Source organism: Typopeltis vanoorti, chromosome 20 (genome assembly GCF_054136105.1).
Source record: "Typopeltis vanoorti isolate ZY-2024b chromosome 20, IOZ_Tvanoo_1.0, whole genome shotgun sequence".
NCBI lineage: Eukaryota > Metazoa > Arthropoda > Arachnida > Uropygi > Thelyphonidae > Typopeltis > Typopeltis vanoorti.
The window spans coordinates 103,962,579-103,975,197 of NC_143568.1; the positions used below are offsets into that span (position 1 = coordinate 103,962,579).

At 35.9% G+C, this 12,619-nt stretch overlaps 1 protein-coding gene across 1 annotated transcript in view; it reads right to left on the minus strand.

The window, feature by feature from the left end:
• The window catches only part of LOC150095740 (uncharacterized), a 79,908-nt gene that overhangs the window by 7,238 nt on the left and 60,051 nt on the right, over window positions 1-12,619 (minus strand). The window contains exon 5 of the mRNA XM_090409948.1: window positions 1,348-1,484. Within this exon, the coding sequence (XP_090266074.1) occupies window positions 1,348-1,484 (137 nt within the window). The remainder of the gene's footprint in view (window positions 1-1,347; window positions 1,485-12,619) is intronic.

Genomic DNA, 12,619 nt, shown 5'->3' on the forward strand with positions numbered 1-12,619 from the left:
ATCTTGTCATGCAATTTGCAATAGCTGGCGATAGCTTTAACAAGATTTTGGCGGACTTCGAAGCTTCATTCCATATCAGGATCAGCATCAAACAAAATTTTTTTAGCATGCTCAATGTGATTGAAAACTAGACGTTCAAAGTTCTTTTGCAGTTACTTTCTTAGTCATAACATTCTCTTCTTGTTCACATTCCTTATCTTCTTCTTCATATGCACGCTCTTCTTTTAGTTGGAGATCATTCTCACTTAACTGTTCTGAATGGGAATTTATCGAGCAAGTTTATCACATCTTTATTATCTAGTTCATTAAATCCAAGTCCTTTTCAAATTGTGCTGATTTTTTCAATAATGTTAGATTTGGATCTTGCATATGATAAACTAACATAGGTTTGAGTTCAAAGTCGCCTTCTGCATTGCTTCCTAATAAAAGCATAAGACAATCTTGAGATAGTTTGTATCCTGGTTGAGATGCTTCAGTTTTAGCTAGAATATTTGACAATCATCATAATCACCCTGCTGAATTATCCTTTGCAATTTTTCAGGAAACTTGGCCCACAGAATCTTTATCAGCACTAGCAGATTCCCCAGTTATTCTTATGTTATGCAGTCAAGCTCGATTTTTAAAATGGTTAAACTATCCTAAACTTGCAGTAAAGCTTTCACATTCTTCTTGAAATTAGGTCTCTTTCCATGATGTAAAAATATTGAGAGCTTTTGCCTGAATATTCCTTGTACTTGTAGCAGTAGCAACTTTTCATTGTTCTTTGTATTCTTTGCTCTTATTTAATATAGTCCGAACTGTAGACTCGCTGTATCCCAGGTCTTGCACAATCAATGTATTACTAGAGCACCACTTTCATGTCTCTTAATGACTTCCAGCTTTTCCTCTAACGTAATTACTTTCCTTCTCTTTTAATTACTGCCATTTTCTTTACCAGTCTTTCTTTTCTTCCATATCAGGGATTGAATATAATAAAGCCTTATAGATATCTAAATTAAAGCAAAATGAAGGAAAAGTGATTGAGCAGGAGAACTGAGTTTGCAAGTGCGCTTGCGGTGATAGCTTTGAGTCAACTGCCAAGTGTCACGGCCACTGCCCGCAGCACTGCCACTGCCTACTGGCTGCTACATTGACAAGTTCCACCACTCACTGCAGATTAGCGACAAAAAATTTTGCATTAACTGATTAATCACTTGCCTAATGCAGGAAATAGTATCCTTTCACTCAATCGCACTAACTGATTATCACACATATTGAATTTGCATTTAGCGAGGTTTTCCTGTATTATGTTACATAGCATAATTTGGTTAATGTTGTTATGTAGACATAATATTTAAAAATTCTTACCATATACTGCAGCTATTGTCTTCAGCAACTGACTGAGACAAAAAACTTTGAGCCTTTAGAGAAAGAAAATCAAGATCTTCTGGCACTTTCTCTCCACAAGCATGTTCAAGAACTGACATGACATCCATTTTATTTTCCTTGGAAATGAATATCATATAATATATTACATTTCTTTCAAATGAATTTATAAATTATCTCTTTGCAGTTTTATATCTCAAAAAAACAAAACAAAACAACTGTGAGTTCTCCAGATCTATTTAACATTATTTAGCATAGTAGTCTATGATTTATTTAATTAATATTAATGAGTCTTCATTATAATCATTCTGGGTGGTCAAACTAGCAGCATGTTGCACCTTGATTTCATTTGCACTTTTCACAGTTACAACATATTTTGAAAACAGCCTGCTCATCCACCACTCTCCCCAGGCAAACAATTATACTTCTTACTCCCTTGCTTATTCCACTCTTATACAACTTCCACTAATGACTTCTTGTTCTTCTCTTTTCTCCATCACGCTTATATGTAATCTTTTCCATATTAATATTGAAAAATCACCTACCCAACTTAAAATAGTTATATCATCTCTCCTCTGTTGTAGCCACTAACTTTTGCACCTTGACCTCTCACCATAGTCAACATTGAAAAGGTCTGATAGCCTTATTATTCATTTCTTAACATTTTTATTCATTGCAATAGAGAAAAGAGTAGAAAATAAGAGAACAAGTGTGCAAGATGAACAGGGAAATGGGGAGACTCAGGGTGGACAGAGGAACACAGTGTCAGAAAGGTAGATGCTCGATGAGCATGTGAATATGTGTGTAGACGAAATGGAAAAAGGATGACCTCAGATGTAGTGAAAACAGTCTGATTTGAAGAGAATTCTAGAATGAGTAAAGAGAAAAAGAAATGGCTTGACTATGGAGAAGTCCCATCAAATAAGTGGTATCAAAGAAACTTGTTATAGATTCAGAAATGAGATGATATGTTTGTATACGAATACTAGAAGTATTAGAAACAAGGGAAATTAAATGGTGGCATTGATTGAGTTCATTCACCCAAAAATTGTTGGAATAAGTCAGACATGATTGGATGAGGATGACATCCTGACAGGAATAGAGATAAAAGGTAATGATGTATTTTATAAAGATAGGAAGGGTAAAAAGGGAGGTGAAGTGCTATTGATGATAGAAAAACAGTTATATCCATAAAAGTAGTGATGCAAAGGGGAAATAGTGGTAATGGTTTTGAGGCAGTATGGTGTGAAACAGAGGTTAACAGAATGAAATGCATCATTAGATGTTGCTATAGACCTGGTAATATGCAGGATAGTGATAAGGAAATGTATAAGAAAATTAACAAAACAAATGGGAAAAGGTTGATCACGAAGGGTCATTTTAATTACCTTCAATATATAGATTGGGATGACAAGATAGCAACTGGAAGTGAACAAAATGAGTTTCCTGAGTTTTTGAATGACAAGTACATCAGGCAGTATGTAACAGATGGCACACGAGGATTAAGGTTTCTTGGATTTACATCATTTCATCATATTTTAAATGAGGTGTCAAATCTCCCTCCAGTTGGTGAGAATGACCATGACGTGATTACCTGGGCAGCTTCCAGCCATGTGAGGACTTCTGCGAGGAAAGGATATACAATATATGCTATTACAAGGCTCGTGATTATGATATGCTCAGGAGACAGCTTGCAGGAGCATCATACAATGAGTAGTTAGGTGGAAAAGAGATCTATGCTGCTTGGGTGAATATTCAAGAACTAACTAGTAAAAGCAATGTCTAAATGTATTTGAAAGGTCAAAAGGTTAAGTAAGTAGGAGTGAAATGAATGAATGAAGAGGTAAAGTATGCAATACAGAGAAGAACAAAAAGACACTATGGAGGCAGCATAAGAGGAGTGGTAATAATCAATTCCACAAGGAATAGGAATACAAAGAACAGACAAGGAGGGCAATTATGTTGGGAATGGTAGCAAAAGTTCAGTATGAGCAGCAGTTAGGTAATGAAGCCAAAAAAAAAAAAATCCTAGGCAATTCTTTAAATACGTAGCCAGAAAAAATAAGGCCAATTATGGCAGGATGGCAGTGATTGGAGAAAATAGTATAAGGACAACTTCTGCAGAGTATATAGTTGAAATATTTAATAAGTAGTTCATAAAGGTCTTTCATCCATGTGAGTGTGACATTGTGGAGAGTTTCAAAGCAGTGAATAAGGAGGAGGAGAGAATGACTGTGAGTGAGGAAGAAGAATACGGAGAATTAAACAAACTTGATATTAATAAGTTTGTGGGACTTGATCATATATCATCATGTATTTTGAAAGAATGTGCCAGGAAGTTGACATCTGCTTTGACATATTTGTTTAATAGGTGTCTTACACTGGGTCAAGTTGCAAAAGGGTGTAAAGGAAGGCAAGATTGTGCCACTTCAGAAGGGAGGTGACAGAATTTAAGCATCAAATTATAGGCCTATATGTGTGTGTGTCAGGTGTTGTGGAACTCTTACCAGTGTTCCCAACACTGGTGAGAATCATGAACCAGCATTGGGTTGACAACAACGGTATTATCTTTGATGGACAGCACTTGCTAAAGGAAGATCGTGTTTTAGTAATCTACTTATTTATTACAGTAAAGTAATAAATACAATAATACATAAAGTAACAGCTTCACTGGAAAAAGGAGATGGATAGACAGTAGTATACTTAGATTTTGCAAAGGCTTTTGATAGATTATTGCATGATAAGCTGATGGTCAAACTAGAGCAGATGGTGTTGGATATTATATTGCCAGCCTGGCTGGCCGAGTGGTTAGCATATCCGCTCTCCAGCCAAAAGGCTGCGAGTTCGAATCCCGCCATGGGCATGGATGTTTGTGATTGTCTGTGGAAATACTAGTGGTTGGTGATAAATGGCATTGATGGAGTCAGCTGGTGGATTGAGTGGCGGAGACAGAGTTGTAGAGCAGGTGCCCTCCCTCGATGAGTCTTTTGGACTCCCTGGAGGTGTCAAATAATAATATTAGACTAGAGCAAGGGTCAGGAACCGGCGGCTCTGGAGCCGCATGCGGCTCTTGGCTGAACAAAGTGTGGCTGTTTATTGAATTAAAAGATACATAATTAATACAAACAACTAAATATTGTTTTTTGATTCGGCCTGTTCGTGGCACTAGATACTATGCATGTGACGTTATGCAAGAAATTTTATGACATGAGCAACTGACAACTGCGTTACATTTGAAATACTGCTAAATGTTAACCCTGCCTAAGGTAACTAGCGCCAGCGAAAATTTGAACTAATTGATCAGCTGTCCTATCAAACACCACGGTTTTTAGATACATACGGATTTTAACTGTCAAATAAATATTCTGTTAACTTATTTATTGTGGTACTAAACTGGTGTTTAATTTAATGTCAGGTAAATGTTATGCACAAATTAATTTTTATTATGTTATTATGTTGAATTTGTTTTTACTTCCAGGTAAATTTTTGATAATAATCCTCCTGATATGAGTTCAAGAAAAAGGAAAATAATCGAAGAAAACAGAGGATTCAATAAAATGTGGATAGAGAAATTTGCATTTATAGAAGTAAATGGAAATCCGCAATGTTTAATTTGCCATCTACAACTTCAAAATAACAAATCAAGTAATGCCGAACGACATTTTCAAGGAAAACATTTAGACTTCAGTAAATAATATCCTGAGGGTGATAATAGAAAAAAAAGCTATTGAAGAGTTACAAAAGAAAACATTGCTTCAGCAAAGAAATTTGTCAAGTTGGACGAAATCTTCGTCGAATACTACTGAAGCAAGTTTTTTGTTATCCCTTGAAATAGCAAAAGCAGGAAAATTTTTTACCGATGGTGAATTTCTAAAAAATTGCATGTATAATGTCTCTGAAATTCTATTTAAGGATATGAAAAATAAGGACGAGATACGTAAAAAAATTAAAGATTTACCTCTTTCAGCTAGAATTGTCAAGGAATGGTTTGTAACAATTTCTGCAGAAGTTTCAAATATGCAAATTATGGATATCAATTCTGCCGATTTTATATCTTGCAGTTTGATGAATCAAATGATATTTCCGATATGGCACAATGCTGCGTGATGGTTAAATATATCGCATCTTCTGGTATTCGAGAAGAACTTCTTGATCTGCTAATGCTTAAAGGACATGCTACAGGTCACGATATTTCAGAAAGCCTTCCAACAAGTTTACAGAATAAAAATATAAATATTAATAATATAGTATGCATTGTGACTGATGGTGCGCCTTCTGTGATTGCGAAAAATAAGGGGTTTGTTAAATTATTCTCATATTCCACATGGAGTTATTTCATTTCATTGCATTTTGCATCAAGAAGCTTTAGTTGCAAATTCTTTGGGATTATTACAACTAAAAAGAGTGATGGATGTTGTTGTGCCAATGATCAATTTCATCCGATTTCAGGTGTTGAATCACAGACTTTTTGACACATTTTTAGAGGCACTGGATAGTCAACATTAAGATTTAGTGACATTTACATCTGTACGATGGTTATCAAGAGGAAAAGCATTAAACCTTTTTTTTTTTTTCAGTGCTTAAAAGAAGTAATAGTTTTCTTAACCACTAAAAATTATAACATAAATCATGTGGAACTTCTCAGTAATCCCGAATGGATAAAAATTTTTGTTTTTTGCTTGATATGACAACATTTTAATAAGCTAAATTTGAATCCTTACCTTTGAACAGAAACTAAGAGTGTTTTTCAAAGATGTTACTGAAGAAAAATTTATATACTTTGAAAATCTAAAAAATTATAGATTGAATTTAAATCAAGAAAAAGTTGATTGCAAAATATTCGCTGAAATGATTACTGTAATTTTAGATTCATTTACAAGCAGATTTCAGGATTTTAAAAAACATCAGGAAATGATGAAATTTATATTACATACGTTAAACTGCAATTTAAAATTAATAGATATTGAAGCTTTTCCTGGAATATCAATTGCAGGACTACAAATGGAGCTTCTGGAAATTCAGAATAAAAGCATCTGGGTACAAAAACTTCAGGAAATGGTAGCACGAATTGAAGAAAATGAGGAAACTATGGAAGAAACACCAGAGGAAATTATATTTAAATTTGGAATTCTTTCCCAACTAATTATTCAAATGCCAGGCACCTTACTTTTGGGGTTTTGACTCTTTTCGGTTCAACGTACAATTCTGAACAATTTTTGTCTTCGATGAATTACATTAAAAATAAATATAGGAACAAATTGACTGATGAAAGTTTGAAAGCCAAATTACTATTAAAGTGCATGACATACAATCCAGATTTAAGTAAATTGGCTGAGAAGTTGCAAAATCAAAAGTCTCATTAGTGAATTTTAAATTAAAACAATTAAATATCGATTAAAATACATAATATTGTATTTTTGTTCAGACTAATTCTTTTGCAATACAAATTCTGACTTTTTTGCAATACTATACTTACTTAAACATGTTTTGTGATTAAAAACTTAATCAAACTTAATGTATTTCTAAATAACTTAGGGAATTGAAACAACGTAGATCCAAATATAAATTAAATTATATTTTAATAGATATTTCCGATATCTCGGCAATGTCACATTGCCATTTTCTAAAGGAACTTACAAAAAGGCAGGTGCACACAGGCAATAACAATACAGTAACTGAGAATGAAGATTTGAAGCTATCGTTCTCCTAGAAGTCCTGATGGTGCCCTCTGGCGGGCTAAGTAGGCGTTCTTGGCCGTTGGGCTGAAGGTCTGCTGATGTATGCCTCCCAAATTTGGGGCAGTCGCATACAACCAAATTTGTTGAGGTTTGGAGAGTTTCTTAGGGCAGAGGCTGATTCCATAATTGGCATCCCTTATCCGCTCTACCAAAGACCAACCACTTCCCCTAGACCTACCTGGTGTATACCAGGTCCCTTGCAGTTGTAAACTGTCCTACTTTGGCCAAACAGGCAGGACAGCGAATATCAGAATTTCTGAACACAAGGGCTACATCTGGTTTTACAAGTATAGCCATTCTGGTCTTGCAGACCATGCTCTGGATACTCGCCACAGAATATGGTGGAAGAAAGCAACAATAATATACCGGAGCAAATATAAATTCGAAAGATTATTTATGGAATCAGCCTCTGTCCTAAGAAACTCTCCAAACCTCAACAAATTTGGTTGTATGCGACTGCCCCAAATTTGGGAGGCATACATCAGCAGACCTACAGCCCAACGGCCAAGAACGCCTACTTAGCCCGCCAGAGGGCACCATCAGGACTTCTAGGAGAACGATAGCTTCAAATCTTCATTCTCAGTTACTGTATTGTTATTGCCTGTGTGCACCTGCCTTTTTGTAAGTTCCTTTAGAAAATGGCAATGTGACATTGCCGAAATATTGGAAATATCTATTAAAATATAATTTAATTTATATTCGGATCTACGTTGTTTCAATTCCCTAAGTTATTTAGAAATGCATAACCAACATATAAGCCTGTCTACGAGAACAAACTTAATGTAGTTTTATTTATTGAACATATAAAAAATTTATATGCAAATATAAAAGTGGTATTTGATATCTGGAAGTACTGAATTAAAACAAATTTACCTAAGTTTGAACTAACTGCAACTTTGAGTTACCAGGAAAAATCGAATTGAAGTTGCGGCTCCCAAAATTTTGTTTCAATTAATTTTTTTGGTGGAATGGCTCTTTGGTTCAAAAAGGTGCCCGATCCCTGGACTAGAGCATTCGATTGGTGATTGGCTGTCTGATAGGTATCAACAAGTTGTGTATGGAAGATCAAAATCCAGTAGCAGAAAGTCACTAGTTATCTGCCTTACGGGGTCTGTTTTAGAGCCAGTGCTGTTTAACCTGTATGTTAATGATATTGGAGACTATTTGCATGGGGATATTCAGTTGTTTGCTGATGATGCAAAATTGGTTTGAACTATGAGGAGTAGAGTAGAGTAGATGTTCTGGCCTTACAAAAAGACTTGAATAGTGAATGGTATGGGAGTGGGGATGCCAGTTCAATGTTGCGAAATGGTAGGTTTTAAAGTTTTTGAAATAAAGATGGGATGTAAAATTTACTCTTGGTGGGGATATATTGTTTGGAGGTGGAGGAAATAAGAGATTTTGAGGTGTTGGTAGATAAGGATCTAAAATTTAGAGGACACATTGCCAAAATCGTGAGGACAATACAAGGAATTCTGGGAATGATGCAGAGGACACTGACGTGTAGAAGTAAGGAGAAGTAAGAATTCTTGTTCCTTTGTATAAGGAACAAGAATCTCTGACTAGGCCACATATGAACTACAGTTCACAGATTTGGTCACCTGGATTTCAAAAGGATAAAGAGATGTTGAAGAGGGTCCAGAGGTGATTGACCAAAATAGTTTCTGATCTCTGGAATTTAAATATGAAGAAAGATTGAGACAATGCAATTTGCAGAGTCTAGTGTATAGTGGGAAGAGGGGTGATATGATAGAGAAGTACAAGTTTGTAAGGGGTTGTTATAGGATTAATGTAGAAAAGATTTTTTATAATGATGGGAGATTGGGGGAAAACAAGAGGCCATCCCTGGAAGCAGTATAACGAAGGTATGAGCAAGGTATTGAGAAGCAGGTTTGGTGCATGGAGAATTGTGAATGATTGGAATGCACTGACTGAGAGCATGGTGTCTGCAGAAAATTTGAATGTGTTTAAGGTGCAGTATGATAAGCTGTGTGTATGATAAAAGGAACCTCCTAGATGAGTTTTGGGGTCTTAGGATAATAATAATAATTATTATTATTAGCAGCTAGAATAGAGAATGTTGGTGCTGGTAGAATGGCCTCAAACACAGGGATTGTTTTTTTTTTTGTTTTTTTTTTCACAAATGTAAGGAGTATTCAAAACAAGAGAGCTGAGTTTGTTGTATTGATTGAGTCAGTATGCCCAAAGATAGGAATAAGTGAAGCTTATCTTTGCCTGAGGAGGATGTAATGTTTTGAATAAAAATAGATGGATATATAATTTTCTGGAAGGATAGAAATGTGAAAAGAAGAGAGGGAGCTGTTAATGATTGTAGAGGAATTGTGTCTGCAAAGTGTGGAAGTTAATAGTTCATGCACAGATTTTGACTCTGTGTAGTGTGAAATTGAAATAAACAGGTTAGTATATCTGATAGGATGCTGTTATAAGCCAGGGAATGCAGAGAATACTGATAGTGAAATGTATAGGCAAATTAGTTGGGAATATAGAAAGAAGTTGATCCTGATGGGAGACTTTAATTAAAGTCAGGAATATAGGATGGAAGGAGGAGATAGTGTATGGGAACAAGAAGAGCAAGTTGTGGAATTTCTGAGAGATAAGTATCTTAAACGCCATGTGACTGAAGCGACTAGAGGCTTTAATGTTTTGGATTTGGTGATAACTTCACAAGATATAGTTGTTAATGAGGTGTTGATGCTGCTGCCAGTTGATGAGAGTGATCATGAGGTACTTGTTTGGGAAGTGATGAAACAAGGAAGGTTACTGCCAAAAATGGATACATGTGGAAGTATAAAGCAGGTGATTATAGGAAGCTCTGTAGTCAGTTAGTATCAGTATATTGGGTAGATAGATGAGTGGAAAAGATGTTGACAATGCTTGGAAACTCACAAGGCAGTATCTGACAAAGCAAAATGACATATATAACTGCATACCAAGGGTTAGGCGAGTAAATAGAGTAGGAATTAAATGGATGAACAGTGAACTCAAGGAAACTGGGCTGGAAAAGAAAATGCTATGGAGGAGGTACAAGAGAGTTGGTGGTGATCAGATCCATGAAAATTATAAGGCACAGGCTAGAAAGGTGACGAGCATGGTAAAGAAAGAAAGTGCAGTATGAGAGGAGATCGGCTGGTCAGGCCAAGGTTAACTCATGGGAATTTTTCCACTATATGGCAAGCAAGAGAAAGAATAATTATGGCAGGTTGTCACTGGTGGATAGTCATGACAGCAGAATAACAACTGCAAAGGATATATAGAATTATTGAATGAGCACTTTATCAGCATTTATCATACTGGTGCGAATGATGCAGTGCAATATATAAAAGGAAGGTAAGTATTAGGAGAACTGGAAGTAAAAGAATCAGAGGTGTATCAGATGTTCGTTGGGTGATGTTAATAAGGCTGTGGGAATGGATAACATATCACCATGTATTCTTAAGGAATGTGCATCACAGCTAGCTATGGTTATTTATTGAAACCCTTTTAACCCTTAACCTGGTTAATGAAAGTCTTGTAGTGGATAGGTTTCCTAAGAAGTGGAAAGAAGGCAAAAATAGTACCATTTCTCAAGCATGGTTCTAGGACAGAAGTCTCTTATTATAGACCAGTCTGTATAACTATTTGCAGTGAAGGTGTTGGAGAGATTGGTTAGGAATAGAATACAGGATTGGGTTGATGGACATAGCATTCTTTATAATGTTCAGCATGGATTTGTAAAAGGTAGGTCTTGTTTTAGCAATTTATTTGCATTTTATGATAAGGTGACGAGCGTATTAGATAAGGGAGAATCATATACAGTGATATTCTTTGACTTTGCAATAGTGTTTGATAGATTACCACATGATACATTTGTGTACAAGCTGCAGAGGATTTGAATAGATAGTATATTGCTTAGATGGATCAGAGATTGGCTCTCTGAACAATACCAGAAGGTTGTGTATGATGGAGCAATGTCTCAAAAAAGAAGGGTAACCAGTGGTGTGCCCCAGGGTTTTAATCTTGGGCTCCTGCTATTTAACTTGTTTGTAAACGATATACCATGTGGACTGACTGGGGATCTTCAGTTATTTGCTGATGATGCAAAGTTGGGAAGAATTATAAGTAGCACTGCTGATGTTAATTCCCTTCAGGAAGATCTGAATAGACTTTTTACTTAGAAAAAAGAGTGGGGTTGTAGTTTTAATATCAATAAGTGCAAGGTGCTGTATTTTAGAATGAAGAAATATAAGGATGTGCACTATATTGATGGTACAGTACTGCAGGAATTGGATGAGATTAGAGATTTGTGTTCCAGAGGCTGCACATCATAGTGCTGCTATGATAAGAAATACTTTATCATGTAGGGATAAGGAAGTGGCTGTGCCACTGTGTAAAACATTTAAGTTAGTGAGAGGATTTTATCAGATTAATCCAGATGAGATTGTAAAAAGAGTAGAACATGAGAGGAGAAATATCAGAGGTCATCCCTGGAAGTTATGTAACAATGTGGTGAAGAGGGGGTTGTGAGGAGTTTACATGGAAAACTGTCAGTGAATGGAATGCATTACCAGAATGTGTTGTTAATGCAAGGAGTGTTAAGGAGTTTAAGATTCGATATGATAAATATGTTGGCAGTTGAATGATGAGTCTGCCATGAGACTCCCATGAAGAGTCTGCTGAATCCATGAAGGGTGTAGTAGTAATAATAATAATATTATTATTAATAATAATAATAGTATTAGTAATAAGAAGAATCTCCATGTCCTTCCTAACATAACTTTTAGGAGTGACCCCATTTTATTCTCCTATCTGTCTATCCTTATATACTCATATGAGGGATAGCTGAAAAGTTCTGATAAACACCTAGAACAAAAATGATATTAAAGCAACTGATATAACCACAAGAAAGAGTGTATCTTTCTTTTTTCTTTTTTTCTGTGTCTTCAAGAAAAATCTGCAACTGAGATTCACCAAACTTTGTGAGACTTTAGGGGCTGTCCCCCAGCATATCTAACAGTTGCCAGATGGGTGGCCAAGTTTAATACTGGGCATCCTGAAATAATAGATGTCCCCAGGTCAGAAAGCCCTTCATCACACCTGAAAACATTGATACAGTGCATGCCATGATCTTTGATGGTAGATGAATACCAGCCAAAGACATTGCAAAGCACTCTGGGGATATCCAGGAAATGAATTGGGGATCATTATCGACCAATATCAGAACATGCAGAAGCTCTCAGCAAAGTGGGTCCCCAAATGTTTGAATGCTGACCACGAGAGAGAATATGTGCTGTTATCTCAAGGGATTTTGGGTCATTTTGAGAAAAGAAATCAGGTGCAAAATTTTTGGCTCATAATATGACTGTTGGTGAAACATTGCTATATCACTATGACCCAGAGAACAAACAACAGTCAATGGAGTGGAGACACAAAGGTTCTCCACAACCAGAGAAGTTCCAAACCCAAAATTAAGCAGGGAAAGCTCTTGCCACTGTCTTTTGGGATATGAATGGTGTAAT